The sequence below is a fragment of the Seriola aureovittata genome, chromosome 9 (assembly GCF_021018895.1).
Source record: "Seriola aureovittata isolate HTS-2021-v1 ecotype China chromosome 9, ASM2101889v1, whole genome shotgun sequence".
Lineage (NCBI taxonomy): Eukaryota > Metazoa > Chordata > Actinopteri > Carangiformes > Carangidae > Seriola > Seriola aureovittata.
The window spans coordinates 13960390-13982423 of NC_079372.1; the positions used below are offsets into that span (position 1 = coordinate 13960390).

The 22034-nt window shown below is 42.5% G+C and overlaps 1 protein-coding gene across 4 annotated transcripts in view; it reads right to left on the reverse strand.

Annotated features, from left to right (window-relative positions):
• Positions 1-22034, reverse strand: part of LOC130175461 (membrane-associated guanylate kinase, WW and PDZ domain-containing protein 2) — a 37411-nt gene that overhangs the window by 13227 nt on the left and 2150 nt on the right. For all 4 annotated transcript variants that reach the window (XM_056385966.1, XM_056385965.1, XM_056385967.1 and 1 more), the window contains exons 2-8: positions 13608-13897; positions 11578-11694; positions 6425-6544; positions 4990-5163; positions 2890-3088; positions 1849-1919; positions 670-831 (exon numbers count right to left, since the gene is read on the reverse strand). In XM_056385966.1, the coding sequence (XP_056241941.1) occupies positions 670-831; positions 1849-1919; positions 2890-3088; positions 4990-5163; positions 6425-6544; positions 11578-11694; positions 13608-13887 (1123 nt within the window). In that variant the 5' untranslated portion in view covers positions 13888-13897. The remainder of the gene's footprint in view (positions 1-669; positions 832-1848; positions 1920-2889; positions 3089-4989; positions 5164-6424; positions 6545-11577; positions 11695-13607; positions 13898-22034) is intronic.

Consider the following 22034-nt stretch of genomic DNA (forward strand, 5'->3'; position numbering starts at 1 on the left):
TGTGGTTCCTCTGACAGGCTGTTTATATGTCACTGTTTTAACTTTTTTGACCATTTTCATAAGCTTGAGTGTGCAGATGAGTGTAGTTTGCAAATGAATCAACGTCTGTGTTTTGTGTGGGTGTGGATTAATCCAACCAACTAATCCCTCTAAACCAGCCTATTAACATATATGAACTAGATCAGTCCCCGCAGAGACAGCCTGTGCTCTGGCTTCCTAGGGTGGTGATATCTGCCTGTAGTGTGTGTGTTTGTGTGCATGTTTGTGTATGTGTGTGTGCTAATGCATGTGTTATGATAGTTAGATTTTGTTGTGCTAGCCTTGAGGATTAAGGAGCGTTTGTGATATACACTTGCAGTGGGAGATCAGAAGATACCCGAATAATCCCAAAGAGTGGAGACAGAGAACTAGAGACACGACTATTAACACAGATTTCTGATTAAAATATTTTCTGTTTCTATGTTTTGCAAGATTTAGCATAATTACAGAGCTCAGTCTGAAGCTATAGCAGGTCTATTATTATCACTAATAACATGCAAGAAGTTAATAACTTTTAGCTTGAGATGGATATCTTGTTTCAAAGGATTCATCTCACGTATCTTTCTGTACAGCAATACATTACTGCTAGCTTTCCTGTAAGTGACTGCCCCCAGTTCATTGTATTTTTACCTGTCTTGAGTGCTGAAGGTCCACTTGCAGTCACACTGTAGACCTGGAGGAACTCTCTTGGCCTGCTGCCCCCCACGATATTGAAACCGAACCCTCTGGAGCCCTTGGTCAAGTGTGTGTGCACAGGGAAACCCCGCAGCTCCACAGGCTGGTCTGTGAACCCTGGCAGTCACGGAAATATACAGAAACGGAGAGTCAGACAGACAGAGAGAGAGAGGATGCGAAAATGATGATGCTTTACAGTCCTGTGCATTTATATCACTTAATGGTTAGAACTGATGGAAAAGAGAGAGAGTCAGATCACTGCAAACCAATCGCCAGATGGCTTTTAACAAAAAATACTTAATCGACATGCACACAAACCAAAGTGTTTGGTGGGAAGATTGCATTAAAAGCAGAATCCATTACAGACTAAAATCAGCAGCCTAATCCATTACACTGACCCAACTCAGTGCTGTAATCTGGGCATTTTTATTTACTGTTTACTGTTACTTTGCGTCATCAAATGTGTGGAAAATGTTACTACACTGATTTTATTTTTCCTTCCTATTTTAGCCCCATATTAGTAAAGTGGCTGTAGGACCAGCAGTTATCTCAAGCTGTAGTAATTTACACATTGGTCCACACTGGCACATTATGACAGTGTAGCTTTGGGTTCGACTTGTAGCAGATTTCACACAGTCATCCTTTCACATGCAGGAACCTCTGGCCATAACGGCGATTATATCACCGTCTGCTGGTGAGAGGAGTGTACTGCATTTTACTCAGGCTGGAATCACAGCACAATAACAGATGGGTTTCTTACACTTTGCAATCAGCCATGTCAGACAGACACCAGAAACTACATGATGCCCTTGTTCTTTTAACATCGAGTCATGAGACCAAATTATAAAATGAAGTTACCAGTCACATGCCATCCACGTGTCGACTATGCCAGCCTCAGCAGTGAGTGTGGCTCTTTGCCAGCGGCTCCGAGCTTTAGGCTTTAATCACTTACACGTCTCTGTTCAGCTGGAAGCTCATTCCATCTCATTTGACTCGAACAAGCCGGCTGCGTCTGTTACTTCCGTTCTTAACAAATACGTAGCTTCACTGAGGCTGTTCAGCAGTCAAATGTGTCACCACCGTTCAAATAATTACATCCAGAAAGAGAGAAAGAAAGAAACAAAAGAGGCTCACATTCATTTTTATAGACGGTCTCCCTGCTTGAGGCTCGAGGACTCTGCCAGCTGGTCTTCTTTGGGTTGCGACTTGGAGAGACAAAGGGGGGAAAGGAAAAGAAAAGACACCCTCTTCAGAAACATCGTAGTATTGGATAAAATATGACAGCATCAGAGTATATCACAGTCAGAACAGAGATGAGCCTACATGCAGCTGATAGTCATGCCAACTTTTCACAGCAGCTCTACTGTATCCAGAGCACTTTCCGTTTGACATCTTTCCAAGAGATAAACCAGAAGATCGATACTGCTCCACTACCTGTCCATCAAAAATGAAGCTTGGGCCAGGAGACAATTAGCTAAGCTTAGCATAAAGACTGTGAACAGAGGGAAACAGGATCTGTCCAAAGATAGGAAAATCTGCCTATCTGCACCTCTAAAGCTCAGTAACTAACATGCTATAGCTTCTGTTTCTAATCCATACAAAAGCTAAGAGCAAAGACAACAAGTTGCAGTCTAGGAAGAGTTATGTTCCTGTGAAACAGTGTTTTCTTACCAATCAAATACTGTTTCCTTGAGCTCAGTGGTCAGGCTTAGAGCTTAGGTAGACTGACTGATTGAGTAAGGGTACGGTTGGGTTCGGGTTAAACATAGCAGAAAGTGTCTGGTCGGGGATACGAATACATTCAGGCTCAGGTCACAAATGGGGAAACACAAATTGGTGGCGAAACAAACATAACAATAGCACACACCACAACTTGTTGTTTTTACATTTTTTTCTTTGAGCGGAATAAAAAAATAAAATGTTAAATCAGTGAGCTTTACACATGCTGGTAGGTTTTACCTCCAGACAGAGCCAGGCTAGCTGTTTCCCCCTGTTTCCAGTCTTTATGCTAAGCTATGCTAACTATCCCCTCACTTCAGCTTCATATTTAGTGAACAGACAGTGGTATCAATCTCTTCTCATTAGCTCTGTGCAAGAAAGCGAATGATATATGACATATCCTAAAATGTCGAATTGTTCCTTTAACAGACTTGTGAGGACCAGGTAGACACTCACTCTATGTAATGAGAGTCTCCTGGGTCACTGAAGGCCTGCTCCCAGTGATCAGGCATCACAGCTCTCACCCTGGCACCACTTCTGATGCCAATGATCCCGTTCTCTATGGCACAACCATCCCCGCCGTTGCTGTACGCCCGGGGCCGACCAGGGGAGCGGTGGGTAGGAAGGATGCTGCCGCTGATGCCCGCAGAGCCTCCTGATTATGATAGTGATAAGACGGAGTGTTAAAAATCTAAACCAAACAGTGACATGTTACCGAGCAGATGCAGAAGGGGAAAAAGTTTCTCCTGCAGTTCATAATGACCTGATGCTGGGAATTCCATTGGGGGTTGTCAGGCAAAAAGTCCTGAGGTCAGCATCTTAGCCCGCTTTGTCCTCCCTCTAAGGAGGCAGAGTGTGTGCCTGTGCATGCCGTGCCACCAGAGGAAGAAAAACAAGCACATTTTCCGCCTCACTGTCCTTGTAGCTGTCCTTCAGCCGTGAGCTCCAGCATGGATCTGAGCGACGTCGGACATCACATGGGGCGTCCTAAGTCCTGCTGCACACGACGAGGGCTGCCGAACCCATCCACCCACACAGTTTCACTTCAGCAAATGACTCAGCAGAGGTCAGAGTGTTGGATGGCTCTCTCCCACTCCTTCCAGCCTGCATCCTGGATTCACCCCCCCCCCCCCCCCCCCCCCCCAAAAAGTCCCGGCTGCCTGCTGCCCTACCTGCCTGTTTGGAGCACGTCCCTAACTATCTGGATCTCTGCCTGCCTGCGTTCCTCACCTCCCACTCTGCCTACCTCTCTCTTATCTTCTGTACCATTCTGGCTCCCTGCCTCTACCTTTCCTAACACTCAGCCTCCCTACCTACCTCCATCCCCCCAACCCTGTGTCGCTGCCTTGCTCTCTTACCCCAGTCATCCAATCTCACACCCTCCTTCTGTTCGGCTCTTGTGCTCTAGTTTCTTGCTACGATCACTTCTCCAACACTGCCTTCATAAGTAATAACTACATAACATGAAGGTAACTAAGTAATTTTACTCAAACACCGTACCTGTACTTGGTACTTGAACTTTACTGTTTCCATTTTATACTTTATACTACACTAATACTGTACATTTTTCTCCACTACATTTATTTGACTGAGTTACTTGACTGAGTTTAAGAGTTTAAGATTAATATTTATATAAAACAACATATCATAACCTCATGAAATACAATGCATTAATGTCTGTGAGTTTTAGCAGTAAAATCAGCATCAGCAGTAAAATACTGCTCTCACACCGATCGATTTTAACATCCAAAAAATATAAATTAATATATCAGTCACAGGGGACATTTACATTGATACTAGCCATTTTGCTAATAATAATTCTGTATTCTTACCACAGAAGGATTTTGAGTGAATGGCTTTAATAACTTTAAATGGAGAATTTTTTTTTCTTGAGTAAAGGAAATGAATACTTCTTCCACCACTGGTGAGTAATAAGCCTTTAAAGCCATTTAGTTAACATATCTGGTATCTTAGTCATCCATCACATCTAAAATTAAAAGGTTTCTTTATCACAGAGAAAAAAAATTCTCTGACAACCCTGTGTTGGCTATTCCAGTATTAGGAGAGCTTAGTGACTTAATTCAAACACTTTCTACATCCTTATCACACGATTTCCTCAGTTTTTTCCCTCTCACCTCCCTGTGTGCACATTTGCCTATCAGCTTACATCCTCACCCGCTCGACCTAAGGCATGCTGACCTTCCTTTGGATTTGAACCAGCAATCGATGAGGCCACAGCCCCTCTGAGAGTTTAGAGCATACTAATCGTGCTAAAGATTGATTAATTTGTGTATCAGAGACTGGAGCTATAGATAGGGGGACAATGCAGCATTTAGCTGCTGGCCACTATGCAGGGCTTAACAGACACGTCTCCTACTGTCAATATGCCTTTCAATCTTCAACCACAACGAAGGCCCCAGTAGCTATGTAAAAATCCATCTATGCTATTATAAATGCAACTTTATAAACCAATTACCTCTTGGTTTGTCTTCTGATTTATATTTGTGCCTTTGCCCACACATGCTGTCATATAAAACAGGTTTCAGAGACACTTGCCTGAGAGGCCGGAGTCGTCCTCACTGTTTTCGCCGTCCTCTGCAGCCTTCTCCAGGTTGCTGAGCGATTTGCTGCGTGTGCGGAAGTTTCTGAGCAGGTTGCGGTGTTCCTGGTAGGTGATGGGGGGGCTGTCTGCGCTGATGTGAACAGGCCGAGGTGTGCCGTAGTAATTCCCTGAGACAGAGAAGGGCAGGAGAAAGACATCTTGCCTTAAGAAATGGAAACCGCATGAACATATCAGACTGTAAAATTAAATACAGAGAGTGAACCTTTCATTTGGTCATAACATCACAACTTATATTTAAAGTGGAAATGCCCTTTGTTGCAAACAAAATCTATTGCCATATAAATCTAAGGAGCCATAACAGTGCACAGTCTGCATTAACATGTTACTGAGATACAAATTGAGTTAAACGAAAGATTTAATATTCAAATATTCAGGAGCAGAGCAGGGTTATGTTATTATAGACAAAACAGCACATACTACATGCCTGTATGTATGTGCATTATGTATTCCCCTGAGATCACAGACTATATATGTTCTATAGTCTCAATTTGAGCCATCTGCTCCAGCTGCTTAAGAAGAAATGAAATTACCTCCACCCCTCCATTTGGCTCACGGAGCTCAAAATGGGTTGAGGAGAAACATTAGATTAGTGAACTCGGCAACAAGGTCACCAGCCGTCACCATTTACTGCAGTTTCTGCAGGCTACTGCACGCACGGTGCAGCCGATACTCCTGATTGCTTTGCTTTGGCGATGTGTCTGTCAATGTCACATGTAAGGCAGGGGAGGATGACATTTATTGCTCCCATTAAACTCTTATAAATTATGGATACTAATGTATGGGGGCTTTTTAATCAGAGGCACCACTCTGACCCTTACGAGGGGAGGAGTCTGCAGGGTAGATACGAGGTGAGCAACACCTGAAGGCATTAATATGCCAGGCAGGGCTTTAGACTTTGCAACTGACTGCCCCCCCTATCATTAATTATGTAAACCTCATTAATCACAGGAAAAAGTATTCTTTAAAAGGAGCAGTTTGACATTTTGGGAAATACGCTTATTCAATATCTCGGCAGGAGTTACATTAGAACATCGATACCACAGCATGGTCAATATGAAGCTACAGCTAGCAGCCTGTTGGCCTAGCTTAGCATTAAGATTGGAATCAAGGGGAAACAGCTAGCCTGGCTCAATCCAAAAGTAACAAAAGCGGTTTCCCTCTTTTTCCAGTCTTTATGATAAGCTAAGCTAACTGGTCGCCAGCTGTAGCATCATATTTACGGCTACACATGAGAGTGGGACAGGAAATATGTTCTTTTCTAGCTCTTGCCAAGAAAGTGAATTAGCATGTTTCCCAAACGATTAAACTATTTCTTCCACATACTTTAAGGTTGCCAGGTCAGTTAGTTGAAATGTTCAACTCATTCACCTTTGAACTTGCCACTCTCAAGCAGTGCTCCTGACTCCTCCAAGGAGAAGAACTCCTCAATGGAGACAAAGTTGTAGTCCACCCCTGAGATTTCCCCGTCTCTGGGCTGCCTTGTTGTACCTGGGAGAAGGAGACAACAGGACATACGGTGTCAGACATCAGCGCCATGAGGTTAGAAATACTGCCAGCTCCACTGTGGATAATATGTCAATTAATCAAGGTCTTTTCCTCTCATTGGGAGTTATCAATCTGAGTTCAGTGTTTAAACAAAGCGGCAACTCTGCAAACTATAAATAGTCCAAGCATTAGTTTGACAAATTACATAGCGATAGTCCAGCAAAACATAACACCCTAATGGCTCTGTAGTGGCTGTATTTAATGTAATAAACAATCCCAAGAAGACAAAACAAATTTAAGTAGAGTATAAATTCATAGCAACAATTAACAAGTGAGCGCTTTAATTACAGCACTTACAAAATTTACCCTTTGTTGTGAAGAGCACGATGATGTGTGGCAGTGGCACTTACCAAAGCCTCTTTAATATGAACAGACCAGTAAGAACAAAATTAAACATTAATGGGGCAGTGTGAAAGTCTTAAAGTCTTTCTATCACTATTGCAAAGATGGAGCACTCAGATGATCAATGATCTGTCATCATAATTGATTCACATTGACCTTGGCCTGGAAGAGAGCAGTGAGTCCAAACCACGGCAGGAAAAGCATGCAACATCATCACAGGCTGAGGAAAGTATTTTGACCCAGGCTTCAGCTTCCTAACCATTAGATACATGTGCATGTACAGGCATGTAGTGTGAAATATGTCACATTTTTATAGTACAAGTCTGGTGGAATAATTTAATTTGCAAACTAGATGACAAGGCGCCCGTTCTGCCCTTAAGACGTGTAATTCCTCTCCCAAGACAAAATCCACACCAAGCCCAAACTAAGGACAAATCTCTGTCCTTCTCCTGGAGGACCACATGTGATGTCAGTGTGAAGCCGGCAGGAGGGAGTCACACCCAGCTACCCAATAAAACCCATGATTAATGCACTGCTGTCCTGGGAGCAGCTCTCCCAGCCACAATGACACATGCAGGACTGCACAGAGCATGCACACACACACTGCTGAAAAAACTCACTATACTACAGTCAACACACAAACACACACACGTAGACACAGAGGACTGGACACACATAAACATTGGAGAGAATGAGACATCCCCCTCAACCTGACCTCATCTTTCTGTAAAACAAAGTGTGTTTACTGTACAGTGTCCTGATCATTTTGTCCCAGCAGTTGTAATAGTATTTTTGTTGGGCTGAATCCTGCATTCTCTGACCACTTTGCATCACAAAAGCAAATGCAAAAAGCAATAGTCATGGCTTTAGTGTATGTTTATACACAGACCTATCAAAAACTGCAAAAACATTCATAGATGTTGAGTTTGGGGCTGTTTTTTTTATTATTGATTAAGATGATCAAGCTTAAGCTGACTGGATGACCGACCCAAGGATATTCAGTTCATCACAGAAGCGCACAACAAATATTGGGATTGAAATGGCGGAATCGCAGATTTTTTGGCATTTTTCCTTTAAAAGCCCGATATTTAAAACTTTTCTGGTGTTTTATTTGATGTTTTGATATCCATAAGAAGATATATTTGTGATTTTAAGTACCAAAAGAAATCTCACTATAGTTGTAGATCTCAGCTCTCATGCTTGCTAGCTAAGCAACGGAATGACTGTTTGGTGTTGTGTTGTTAATAAAGTTAAAACAACAGCAAGAAAATAAAGAGCTGCTTTTTACTCAAAAAGACATGGAAATCTCACTTTCTACAATATATTACCAAAAACATGTAAATCAATTATCAAAATTGCAGTTGACTAATTTTCTGTTCATCGACTCATCGATTGATCAACTAATCAATCAGGTTTTCCTGTGTTGGACAGTTTTCTCCAGAGAAGTTTGACGCTCACTTCCTGGCTAATTATGAAACTGTCTTTTGTGCTTTTAAAGAGGATGAGGAGAGCTGATGTGATTGGCTCTTCTAAACTCCACCTGCTGATACTATAATGTAACAGTGCAGCCTTTTTTTCCCCAATGCAGCACCAAGGTTGCATTCACACCTCTGGTCCCCAGAAATTGCAAACATGGACTGTCCACACCCATTTCTGCTTGCTCCCAATTTTGTGCTTGCACCCAGTTAAAAGGAAATTAGAGGTCTCTATGTCTAATTAAAGATCGGATAGTAAATCTCCTGACGACACCTGACATGTGTGTAATTCGTCTCCTCCCCTCAGGACACACAGTATCTCTCTAGCTGATATGATGTGAGGCAGGGATTCATTATCTATGCACCCTCCTTGGAGATATATATGACATGTCAGCGCAGGGGGGGGGGGCAGGATGGATTATTGACATCTTCTTCTTCCCCGCCTGTCCCTGTAGGCGCCGCACACTGATCCCCTGGGACTGTGGCTGAGCTCGGGAGTGAGAAGGTAATTACACAGAACTCTGTATCAACACCCAGAGAGAGCTGTCTGTCAAGATCACCGCACACAAATAACTAACAATGAATCCCACAGTTGAAAAGGCCACAGACGGTCCGCCTGACGGCGCTGCGGCGAGCATATCAGAATAACTAAATGATGATGTTTCTTATCTCTGACTCACTCTGAAGACAATTAGAAAAGTCTTTTGTGGAGGAGACAGCGACACAGTTGGTCTTGATGACATTGGCTCTGAATCATCCAAGGGCACATGTACAAATGGTTACTGTGATTATACAAATATGGATGGGAAAGTTCAGGAGGGTAATGTGATGTCTGCAAACCCTGCACACAGAAAATAATGATACAACTGAAGAGAGAGAAAAAAGGGTAATTTTCAAATGCTTGAAATAGAAAGCTGTTATATAAGACTTACGGTACACTAGTTTACACATATAGCTGCTCCACAAGCTAAACAGTAAGCCCTATCTCTGCCTCGGTATGAGCGTACAAAGCCATTAGACTGCAGTCAGCCCCTCCTCCACTTTGGCACTGATAGACATTTGCTTTTAATTTAATTCCCCCTCTAGATTATTGATACAGTAGCCTGCATTTACTTAATTCTGTCATTCATTTCCATTTTTATGCACTGCCCTCCTGACTGAGCCTTTGTAATGATATTTCTTGCTCCAGTGCCAGCTCCAACATCAGAGAACATTGTCTCATCAAAAGGATTCAGCGATTGAGATACTCTCTAAAATAGCACAGTGGTACGAAGCCACAGTTTCAGAAGAAGACATAGTATCTAAATTTTAAAAAAATGAATCAAACTGAAGCCTTGTCATTTTATCTTTGCAGTTTTGCAATGAAAAACATTTTAAAAAGTTGAACTACAAGCTTCATGAGCTTCTGAGGCTAATAAATCTATGTTATGTAATTCAAAGATATACTTATCAACAACTACAAAAAAAAAAAAAAAAAAACACTACGACAAAGAGTCTCCTGAAACAGAAGGAAACATACATATGATCCTGAAGGGGGCCACAATGAGCCACTGATGAAAACTCCTCAGCTTTAAGTTCCTGTTACATCACGCACAGCTGCCTCCTCCAGGGAAAAAACAACAAAAGGAAGACAATTCTGCTTCTACACACATGTATCTACAAATGGTCTGAAATGAGACGTGATGGTCTCCGAGCCGTCTTGGGATCAGGGTGGCATGCGTGTGCTGGTATCAGCATGAGAACAACAGCATCTTACTGTGTCATCTCCTGCAGATCAGAGGATTAAACACCCGAGGGCTGAGCCTGCCTTGTTGTCACTCTTACTAAAAGAAAGCACTCAGAGATGGGGAGTTGGTAAAAGTTGGACACCAACAGCAAGGGAAGACTGGACTGCTTTATGTAATATAATACAATATCTTGTCAATGAATATAATTCATCTCTGACAACCCTCCACTATCATGCTATTCTGATTCAAAAATGACTGAAAGCTAAATTTATTTTGGCAATTCACTCTCTGAGCAGCTGCTTGTACACGTAACAGGATGCTACGCAATCATGGCTAAGTAATGAGAAAGCTTACTATGCATACAGCTGTAATTACACCATCATATGAATATGCATATTGTTTACTAAGAGAGCCTGTTTTAGCTTCCTCGCACCATCCCTGTGAGTTTTGACCTGTGCCTTGTTCTCTCAGCGAGTGTGTTGGTGGCGTTGTGGCAGACTGTCCCGTATGACCTACTTCCCGGACTAAAGGAGAGATTAGCAACAACTCCACACACTCACAGCAAGGTTAAGACTACAGACACACTTGGTGGTCTATCTCTTTTACAACCCCACCTGAAAAAGAAAAAAACACACACACAACAGACAACAGACACAATGCAAGCCAGAGAATTACATTGCAAAACCCACAGGCGTCCTCCCAGAAACACACTACTCTGCTGTTATAACCTCTAGCTGTTTCCAGTGACGTCATATTATAGAGGATTAAGATAGCAACAGATGTACTACAACTAGCTGCCTTTGGCTGCCATTGTGCTTGATTTTATTCATAAGCATCAAAATGAAACTGGCTGTGCGGACGACAGGCCTCCTTTTCAGGGCGATCATACAGAAACTGTGAGAATAAAAAGAATGTGTCAAACAGAGCTACCATCAGATGTACCACCATCCTACCACCACCCAAACAAAAAGAGAAATAGCCTGGAGCACGGGGGTGAGGATTGTAAGGGGGGAGACTGCAACTGAGGATAAACCCAGTGTTGTGACAATACAGGCTGTTGCTATGGAAATGTCCAAACTGATTGCACTTTTGGCATTTTCTGTCTCGCTCAACACCCTGATAGTGCTTTTTTTTTGTTGTTTTTTTTTTACATTATTACATTAAATCACCTCAGGTCTGCTTGCATACATTGACAGAGGGAAGTGTGGAAAACAGCTCTATCGCCAATTAACACCCAGATATTTGCATAGGCAACCATGAAATGTGTTACCAAAGAATTAATGTAGTCAGTAACATGCAGAGGAGGTCTGCACAGGAGGACTGAAGAACATGAAACTGGAGCAGATGAGACAAGATACACAAAGGCAAGATGTGCAGTGAAACACAGTAGCTCATATTGAAGGTGAGAGCAGAAGCACAAAACAGGACTTACAAGGTACAGCGCGGAGGTAGAGGTTCTCTCGGATGACCTGCTGAAGCTGGCTGTCCACTGAGCCGGGTGTGAAGCACTTACTCAGATACAACCTGAGATCCTTGCACAATGTGGAGCCTGAGGGAAGGGCAAAAGTAACAAGTAAAGCATGGGGGGGGGGCAGAGACAGAATGGCATCAGCTCTGTAAGCACAAAACAGTCTGATGGTGTATGTTTACTCTTTAGATTTTATTTGTAGAGGCTGAAATTTATTTTAACTGATAACATTTACTCCTGCCGGGGTCGATTTAACACCATCACTTTACGACCTTGGACTTTCACATTCACACCTATACTGATGTTTCTGTATCACTTCATATACTGTAGATCCTGAGTGTGTTTTCCCTGAGTACCTCATGCATACATAACAACCATCTGAGGTTAATTGCTCCAGACAAAACAGTTGAGGCTGTCACCAGGAGAGGCAAAGCTGATCACTGGGGCTCAGTTCCCTCTCTCTGATCTCTTAATATCATCTCAAGTGCTTTATGGCCTCTGATGACAGGCCACTTGCTGTTATGGATGGGCTGAGCGCATCTACAGCTTGTCACTCTGACAGACGACCATTCTGTCGGTGCTTCCCCTGCAGGCTGCAGCCCGCAGTCTGCACCCCTGCCGCCCCCTACCCCCGCCGTCTGTTACATGGGTTCTGCCCAGTACTGGACTGAATTTGCTGTGTGCTATTAAAAAACAAAAAAAAAACAAACAAAAAAAAACCCATCGCAGTGATATAACTTTATTAGCGGAGGCAGTCAACCGCATGTACGTATGACTGGCCACATATGGCTGCTGCCTGTAAAGGGACATGAAACTTGCCGGCCGCTTTTTGGGAGAAGTGATGGGCTTTTGCTCATCATGTTATGAAACAGCTGCTGTTTTCTTGTCTATTGAAGAGCAAAATTCAGACATGAATATCAGCTCAATATCAGATTTTATAACAATTGTTAAATTCATTGTAGATTGTGCAAAAATACTGTATCACATGCAAGATCCCATTAAAGTGAAGCAGTCAGATATCAAGGTTAATAGCAATACAAAGAATACCATCTGATGGACAGATCATATCACTGCTATGTGGTTTTCTCCACAGAGCACCAGCATTAGTGCTAAAACCTTTAAACTGCCTCCTGCCTCTGGGGAATGTGGTCTAGTGTCCTGTATTTGAGGGCTGGAGCACAGGGAGTTGTAGTAGTAGTAGTAGGAGTAGGAGGAGGTGTGATACAGCAAGCCGGCGCATCAGCTCATCCATCACTGTCCACACTACATGCAGTCAAGCTGCCCAGGGAGGGCCAGGCAGACTTCAGAAATGATAATGGATCTACGAGCGGCAGAGGGACCAGGAGCAAAGGTCCCCATTTACACCCCCGTGGCCAAATCAGCTATCAATCTAGCGAGCAAGGCCATCGGGAGCCGCAGTCAGGTGACACTCCGGTGACATATTGCTCTGTTCTGAGTCAACAAAGACATCCGTTTCCCCAGCCCCCTGTTCTTAACATCAAGGCCCTTCATGGGTGACAGACAACGTTATCACCACACTCTTGTCATGTGTCATCAGCAATTTTGACCTCCTACCCACATATTGACCGATCGCCTTGACATATCCAGACTAATTGACGAGTGCAAATCAGCATCAGAATGCTACAGGCTGCAGATCGGGCTTGTGAGAGTCAGAGGAGGGTTATTGAGCAAAATTATTATGGATGACAGCTTGGACGCCAGTGTAACAGATTGTTTGGGTGTAGCCTGATGAAGCAAGTGCAATGGTGTGCGACATAAACAGCAACAAGTTAAACTGCCTGCAGGATTAGGGAGAGAATTAAAGATTGAATGAATTATTGTGGGTGACGTGTAATACATAAATGCCAGAAGAAATGAGCACCTATTGTATAATAAGACCTTTTCTTGCCTGTGTGGTGATCATTTACACATCTACCAAAACAATGAGCTGCAGAGTACTTTATAGAGGGGTGAGTTAGCATGCTGAATCATACCTGGTGACACAGTTTTAATGCGGATAGGATGGGGGCAGGAGTTGAGAACACCACGGACATCTCCTAATGTCATCCCTAATACAGGTGTCCCCCCAATTTCAAGGATGATATCGCCCACTGTGAGTCCGCCCCCGGGAGCCGACGTGACAAAAGGAAACTCTCCATAATCTGCTCCTCCACCGATGGCGATCCCCAGTTCCCCCGACGAGCCTAGCAAGGGGACGAAGCTGTCCTGCACCTTGGAACGCCAGTGCAGCTTCTTCACCGCTGTCTTAGACATGGCAAATGAGCTGGAGAGAAAAGGAAATGGTATCAGAGGGTGAGCAGAAAGTGTGAGACAGTAAAAAAAAGGATAGCTAGAGAAAGATCCTGTGACTTCAGATAGGAGGGTGTTTTGTTATTTAACCTTTGTCAGCTGTCAGCATCTGAGGACTGGGGAGTTGCAGTGTTTCAGAGCAGAATGTGTAAAAGTCATGAATAATTCCACCTTCACAGGTTAGGATATTTTCTCTGAGACCAAGGTTTGAGGTTTGAACATCAGGAACAACACAACATGGGAGCTGGGCCTTTGTTTTATGCAAACATACTATGGCACAGTGCATGACTGTCCAACCAAAAGACACAGGGACATGGCTGACGTTTTATTGTCATGTACACACACATAATGGAGTTTGTGCACATTCCACCACATCCTCTGTCACATGGGAAAATCTAGTTTGCGTTCGATAAAGGTACGGGTCATTGAATGCGCACACATTTTGACAGGCAATCTGAGAACCAGTACGGCTGAACACCAGAGTCATTTCTGTATCTACAGAGATGCATGACGCTTTCACTGGAAAATGGATTTTTATAGATTTGTCTGGACAGTGACTAATTACCCTGTTTGTCTGCCTACTGTATTCCTCAGGACAGACTCTCCTATTGTCTGCTCACAGACACAGCATGTTGTGTGAACAAAAAGGTGAGATGCCTCACGGCAAAGCTGTTCTGAAAATAATGTTCTTCTGCAGCATGCTTTCCGGTGAGCAGCTGTGTGTCTGTGTGTGTGGGCTGAGGATGTAGCTGACACATTTGAGACGTCCGTGATGTGACAGCAGTGATGTCCGGAGAGAGCGGTCAATGTTGCTCTGACATTATCAGAGCAGTTCTGTCACCTTTACAGACACGACAACAGAGACAGACAAGACAGAGTAACAGAACCACAACATGTAGACAATATGACAGGAAAAGCTTATTATTGAATAAATAGTTCTAAATTTTAGGAGATACACTAATTAATTTTCTTGTGGAGAGTAAGATGAAAAGACTGATACCACTCTCATGTCTGTGGGCTCAATATGAAGCTGGAGAGAGGCGATAGTTAGCTTAGCTTAGCTTAGCATAAACACTGGAAACTGGAAACAACTAGCCAGGCTCTGTCTAAAAGTAACAAAATGAGACGAGCCGGGGCTAGCTGGTTAACATGCTAATTTCAGTAGAAGAAAAGATGTGATAGAGACAAGAGTTAACATTGGCATTGCTTTTCACCACTGGAGACAACTCTAGGTGAGTAAAGGAATGAAGTTTGATGCTGAACTTGCAATGTTTCTTCTAGAGTAGACTGATAATGCTAATGCTAGCTATGTAGCAATAGCAAAGCTTTCAAAAAGCCCCCTTAAATGTCCAGGTAGGCAGATTTCATTACCTTTGGACAGCACCAGGCTTGTTGATCCCCCGTTTCCATTCTTTATGCCAAGCAAAGGTAACTGACTCCTAACTCATTCTTAATTTTTAGCATACAGACATGATAGCGATAGGCTATCAGTCTTCACAACAGCCAATAGGTTCATTTCCCAAAATGTCTCCTATTCCTTGTATCTTACTCTGTAACACCTATGCTAATACAAACTAGCTCAAATACATGGAATGAATGGAAAATAGAGATCTCCAGTTCCATTGTGGTCAGGAGATTAGCAATTACACATCACGATGCAATCCTCTTAAATGACTGTACGACTATGATAACCCGCGGCTGGATGGGGATAACACGCCCAGGGCTTTCCTCAGTGCAAGGCCAGCCCTTTCGGGAGCACCCTGAATCCTTTGGCCCAGCAGGCCTAATGAGACTGCTTTAAAGTGTGAGAGAAGGACAGGATGTAAGTAATCCTTTCCACTTGACTGGTCATTCGACTGGCAGATCTGACAGAGAGCCTCTTCTTCTATCCTCTCTCCAACTGCCCAGCCAAAAGAGGGGGTCTCTGGTGGGGTTTTTTTATGTAAAGAGATGGAGAAATGAGGAAGAGGAAGGCAGAGAGTGGACATTTTAAAAGATAAAAGCAGAAGTAGAGTGAAAGTAAAATGTTTAACAGTGAAATACAGATAAAATTGTGCATGATTTTTCTCCTATTCTTTGAGCATAGTGGAGAAAAAAGGGAAGTACAGATAGAGACAGAGAGGCGCCACACAGCCTGTGGTTGGCGTAAGACTCACTTGTTTGACCTTGCAGGACTTCAGCTCAGGCGACATGAGTCAGATTTTGGAAAACGGTTGAGTTGGTTGCCACAACATTGAGAACCCAAAAACCCACAACCTGCATTTTAAGCCTTGGTTCAAAGCCAACGGCTGTCACCATTGCTCTACTGCATTCGAGTAAACACGATCAAACAAGTGATGTTATTTACACCACTATGTTTAAACCTGAAATTGTGCTTCTCGTTTCATCCTTGCCAAACAGTGCCCCCAGTCCCTCTCGGTCTACCCCACTGTGAAACCTTCTGCAGCAACATTGTCGACCTGCTTCCCCAAAGCCAGCCAGCCAGCCATCCACCCATACAGAAAACACAGTAATACAACATGCATTTATTATGTCGTGAAAAGAGAATAAAAAACAAAAGCATCTACTTCTTCCATTTAATCATACAAAACATATTCCAATGTGAATCAATCCAGAATCATAATTCTATAAGCCGTTAGTCTCTTCATGCTTTATCTAAAGATTTTTCTCTGAACTTCTCAGCAGTAATGATTAAAATGCTAAAAATAAAACTACTGAGGGTATTATCCTATGCTGTTGGGCCTACAGAGTTGCATTGTGTGTCTACATTATACTCATGGAGGCAGAGAGTTTTGCCCGAGTGGTAGCTGTTGTCTTGACCTCGTGCGTCTGATGGGGGTTTAATGAGCCACAGCCTGTCAAGTCCGCTGAAGCCTGGACTCGTCCCGCTGCAGACACACACCCTGACACTGCTTTGGTCTCGCTCTGCTGTTGGTGTTGATGCTACAAACTGGCCCTGCACACTCATCTTACTGTGTCCACTAAAAACAGAGGGCTCGGTTGGCATTAAGGCAGGAGAGGAATGTACTGTTTGTGAGGTTATACAATGTGTGATTCAGTGGATTATATTAAGCAATCAGCCATTTGCAATAAATACAATTTTTAAGCTGTCCTACTGCACTTTTTTACTTCAAAATGGTAATATTTGCCGGTAAACTGATGTACTGATGTAAAATGATGACTCTTCACTCATGCTAGTGGCTCTGTGAGTCTGCACCTAGGCACAGTGATGCTTTGAGCTGAATGCTAGCGTCAGCATGCTAACATGGTCGCAGTGATGATGCTAACATTCTGATGTTTAGCAGGTATAATATTCACCATGTTTACTGTTCATCCTATCATTTACTAATTATCAATTAAAAGAGAAGCTGAGGCAGATTTTTTCACCACTAGTAATTGAGGTATTTCACTAAAAACCAATGACAACCTCATCATGGCTTAGGAAAAGCCAGAGGATCATTAAAGATATTAAGATTCATGGGAACCATGAATGTTCATCTGGAGCAAAGTGGTGGACTGACTGACTCACTGGTGCTGCCATCCGTAGAGACACACTGCTAGAAACATGCATGGCTAGAAACACTATACATCACTCCAGACTAACTATTATACAGAGAGGAGGACACAATATACGGATTCAAGGATATCTAACCCTATAAAAAGAATGCTCTATTGAGATTTCTGACCTTAAGGTCAGGAAAGAGCTGACCAATACATATCCTGTTTCACTGACTTCCTCTCCACCAGCGACCTGCTCAGGATCTCTACAACTTGCAACCCTGGCCTTTCAGTGTAATTTCAAACCACAGCAATCTGTCAATGGCAAAACATACATCCTCTTGACTAGGAGTCTATTCTTAGATGTAATTTTTTCATTCCCTCACCTTAACTGTTTATTCAAAAAGCATAAAGCATATGCTCAAGGCTATTATGACTCAGTGTACAGTATAAACAGCTGCGCCCCTCAGTGCTTTCTGTTTGAAATATGCCTTTTCACCCTAAATTGCATGAATACTCACGCTTGTATTATCCAGTGAACATCCATTGTTATTAGTTAATTAACCATAATAATTCATTTTTTCCTCTAAAGAGACTCAGAAACTCAATTTAAGCATTATCTTAATAAACTTAACATCCCAGTGTAATAATAACTTATGGTGTAGCAGCGCCAATGCTAAAGTTTCAGGTCCTGTGCAATTAAATTCTTCCCAGTGATTAGTATAAAAAGGCTGGGGCTATTTTACTGCTGGCAGCTCATAGTCATGAGCAGAATGTCTTTATTACAGGACAAATTAAGTAAGCAGTTATTTCAGGTTGGATCTCAGGGGTATTAATTTATTAAAGTTACACAGATGAGCTTTGCCATGAAGCTTAATAATTCAAATTCAGCTTCAAGCAACGAATCAAGGACAAGAGGGGATAGCACTTGACATTGGGCTGGAGAGAGTACTGAAAGACCTTCAGGAAAAAGGGTGTAAGCCGAACACATCAATTATGAAAAGTGAATAATTGAATTGCTTTGTATAAAGCAGCTCTGGCAAGGCTAACAAAACAACAACGGCTTGTCTTGACAGATTTATGCAGCAGGTTGAGGTCCACGGTGCACACACTTCCATTTGAAACGCCACTTAAAAACAATTTCATTGACCAAACAACTGTTAGCTATGACTTTAAACTTCATCTTGGCAGCTTCAACGCCTACTCTAACATTCCTCCTGTATCAATAACGTGAGTGAGGCTTTGTGGTGAAAGCAATGACTGTCAGCTCTCGTGATTCTCCCCCATGTTCCTGATGTCTATCTAGATGCCGGCCCTCATCCTCATCAAAGCCATCTCTGAGCTGGTAGATCACTCCCTGACATAATCGGCTTTGACCACAGCAGAGTTTGTTAAACTTCTGCAAAGACGAGGAAACTTTTAACACAATCAGCCTTTGCCGTGAGATGTCGCTCTAATCTAACTCCAATGCTCTCAGTCTGATTGCCTGTTTGTGAATTTTCATGTCACTGAGCAGCTTTCCTGCACTACATGAGCAGCAGAGTCGGTTTGCACTCACAAAAGCTTCTGTTGGTTTGACTTGGTGGAGCCAAGCTTGTTCGCTCTGTTGTCCACATTCTGTTTCCGCTCTAAATGAGGTCTATGATAATGAAATTAGCCTTTTCAATTAGCTCAGCTAGAATGCTCTACGAACTTATGTAAGTTTATTTGGTATTTTATGCATGCACATCCCACAGTGCAGTAACAGTGCATTTGGTTAACTTCAACAGAGCAATCATCACTGCACAGTGGCCAATATGAATAAGCTGAGCTCAAACTATTCATATTAATTCTAATTATTTGATGCACAGAAAATTAATTGCCAACAATTTTGATAATCATTCATAAATGAAAATTACCAAATATTTTCTGGTTCAGGTTTCTCTTCTGTCTTTATGTCGCTGTAAATTGAATCAGGGCTGCGACTAATCATCATTTTCATTATCAATTTAAGTGCTTATTCTTTTTCTGGTTGATTGTCTTTAAATGTCTTGTTTATTCAGTCAAGAGTCCAAAACTCAAAGATATTAATGAACTATCACGACAAATCCTCTAATTTAACAAGCTACAGGTGTTTGGCATTTTCTACTTTAGAATGACTGAATGATTAATTGACTATCAAAACACTACTCATCTTTTTGCTAATTGACAAATCGATTGAGTATTTTGAGGTTCTGGCTGATCGGTCAGACCGAACAAGCTATATGATTCTGCTATGTTCAGTTCAAGTAACAAGAGGTGGGCACTTATGACTTACACTTATAATTTTCTATTTTTCACCTGCATATCGGTACAATGATTAAAATCTTTTAAATTTATATTGACTAATTACTTTAAAACAGCAGACACATCATTTGATGGGAAAGCATTATATTGGGCCACAACCAACAATTATTTTTCATTATTAATTAATCCGATGATTCATTTGGTCTAAAAAATGTCAGATTGTGAAAAATGCACTTAAAAAAAAAAACAGTTTCCTAAAGCTAATGATGATGTCTTCATTTGTCTTGTTTTGTCCAACCAACAACAACCCAAAGATTTTCAATTTACTGTCACATAAGACGAAGAAAAGCAGCAAATCCTCACAGCTGAGAGGCTTCAACAGTGGAATGTCTGGTATTGATGATTAATCAATTATTAAAACAGTTGCAGATGACTTACTGATTTAATTGATTTGATTTAATGGATTCATCGACCGCTCTACATTATACAACATTGATCTGTTTAAGCTTAAAAATCATCAAACTTTCAAACATTTCCACCAATGACGTTGAAAACAAACATGAAATCATGAAAATCTCGGACTGTTGCAAAGGTGAGGAAAACAAACCTTCCTGTTGAATCCATCCCACACACTGAGCTCATCTCCTCACTCTAACCTGTAGTGAAGCACATTGCTCCTAATCTTACAGCATCCTCCCATGGGTGGTGTTGGAGGTCAGCCAAGTAAGGCATCTTAAATAACCAGTGACCTTAAATTCAACTGAACCAATATTCTGGTGGAGTGGCAGACAGATGGAAAATGCACAAGAGCCTCTCCCGGCTCCGGCTCCGACTTCACCGTCTTATCTGATATGTGTGCCCTGACCTCTCCTTCCAAACTGTTACACCAAACTGTGCGAGCAACATGGGGTGTACTAAAGCTCCCTGATGCTCACTCACTTTCGAATCTAGGGCACGGGAGTGCTCAACACAAACAGACAACAGTGGCAGATTTAAAAATAAAAGATTAAATGCTTGTGGGTTGAAAAACACAAAATATCTCTCTCTGTCATACACGCTTGGCACAGAAACGCACGGACACATTACTCTCTCTTACACACTGAATAAAACTCAATACATGAAAAAGCTGATAAGAAAACATGGAATGAAAAGCACATTCACTATTCTCTGCACGCCATCAATAAATCCAAAATCTATTCCATTGTGTGGTTTTTATTAAAGCTGCTCTTGAGTTGCCTGCATCCAAAGGGACTTAGTGTAAGATTACAACATTGTTGAGCACTGGAGTGACACCCATACACACACACAGACACACACATACACACACACACACACAGGATAACACCGGCTCAGTGATGTTCCCTTTGGTGAAACTGTATCTTTAACGTCACAGGATCAAGGTCAAGGCAGGGGGCACATTAGTGGGGAATGTTGTGTTGTGTACACTCCGCTCCTCTGAGGAATACCACTGTGACAACAGGTCCTCTTAGTCAGTTCGCCAGGACAGATCACAGCCCTCGCTGCGATCAGAGATGAGCTCTCATCGGGAGGGGAGAGCAGTTTAATTAAACAGAGCAGATCAGCTCCTCAACAATGGTGATGGGTAAGAGAGAAAGAGAGGGAGGGAGAGATAGAGAGATGAGAAAGGCAGGGAGGAATTAGGCACATTAAGCGTGGATGATACAGAAAATAGTGCCGGTACCAGCTGTAAAAGAAAATGGAATAAAAATAGTAGAATCAACAGAGAGGAGGGTGCCAGAACCTTTTGAAAGAATGGCTGAAATCATAATAACAACATGAATTATTCATGAGGAAAGGGAGGGGCTGCTCAGTTCACTATAATGAGCATTTTTGTGAGGTCGCAGTTTGGTAACCTAAGCAGGCCTTCGAGTGTGTGTGTCGGTGTGTGTGTGAGCGAGAGTGTATGAGAGATACTGCTGATTCAGTAGGGATGGGTGAAGGTGACCCTCGCCTGCTCCCGCTGCCTGTCTCACCACCTGATATTGATCCCAGTTGTCCAACTCAGATCTGACTCAAGGATACATGGATTCATTGCCTTCTTGACATTTCAAATATGGCACTGTGTAAATCGTGACTCCACACACTATCATTGATTAGTTATTGATTTGCTACCTAAGTCAGAGTCTAACCATTTAACAACGGCTTATCCTATCCAAACTGGATCTCAATGTATATACCAGGCCGGGATGTGAGCAATAGGCCCCCAGCATGGGAATGTTGTTGTTGTTGAAAATTCATATCAGACTCCACATGAACTGTTGAGAACTAAGAATAGAGCAGGCTACAACTGCAGAATCCAAATGCAGTGGCTGGGAGCAAAGGTTTGG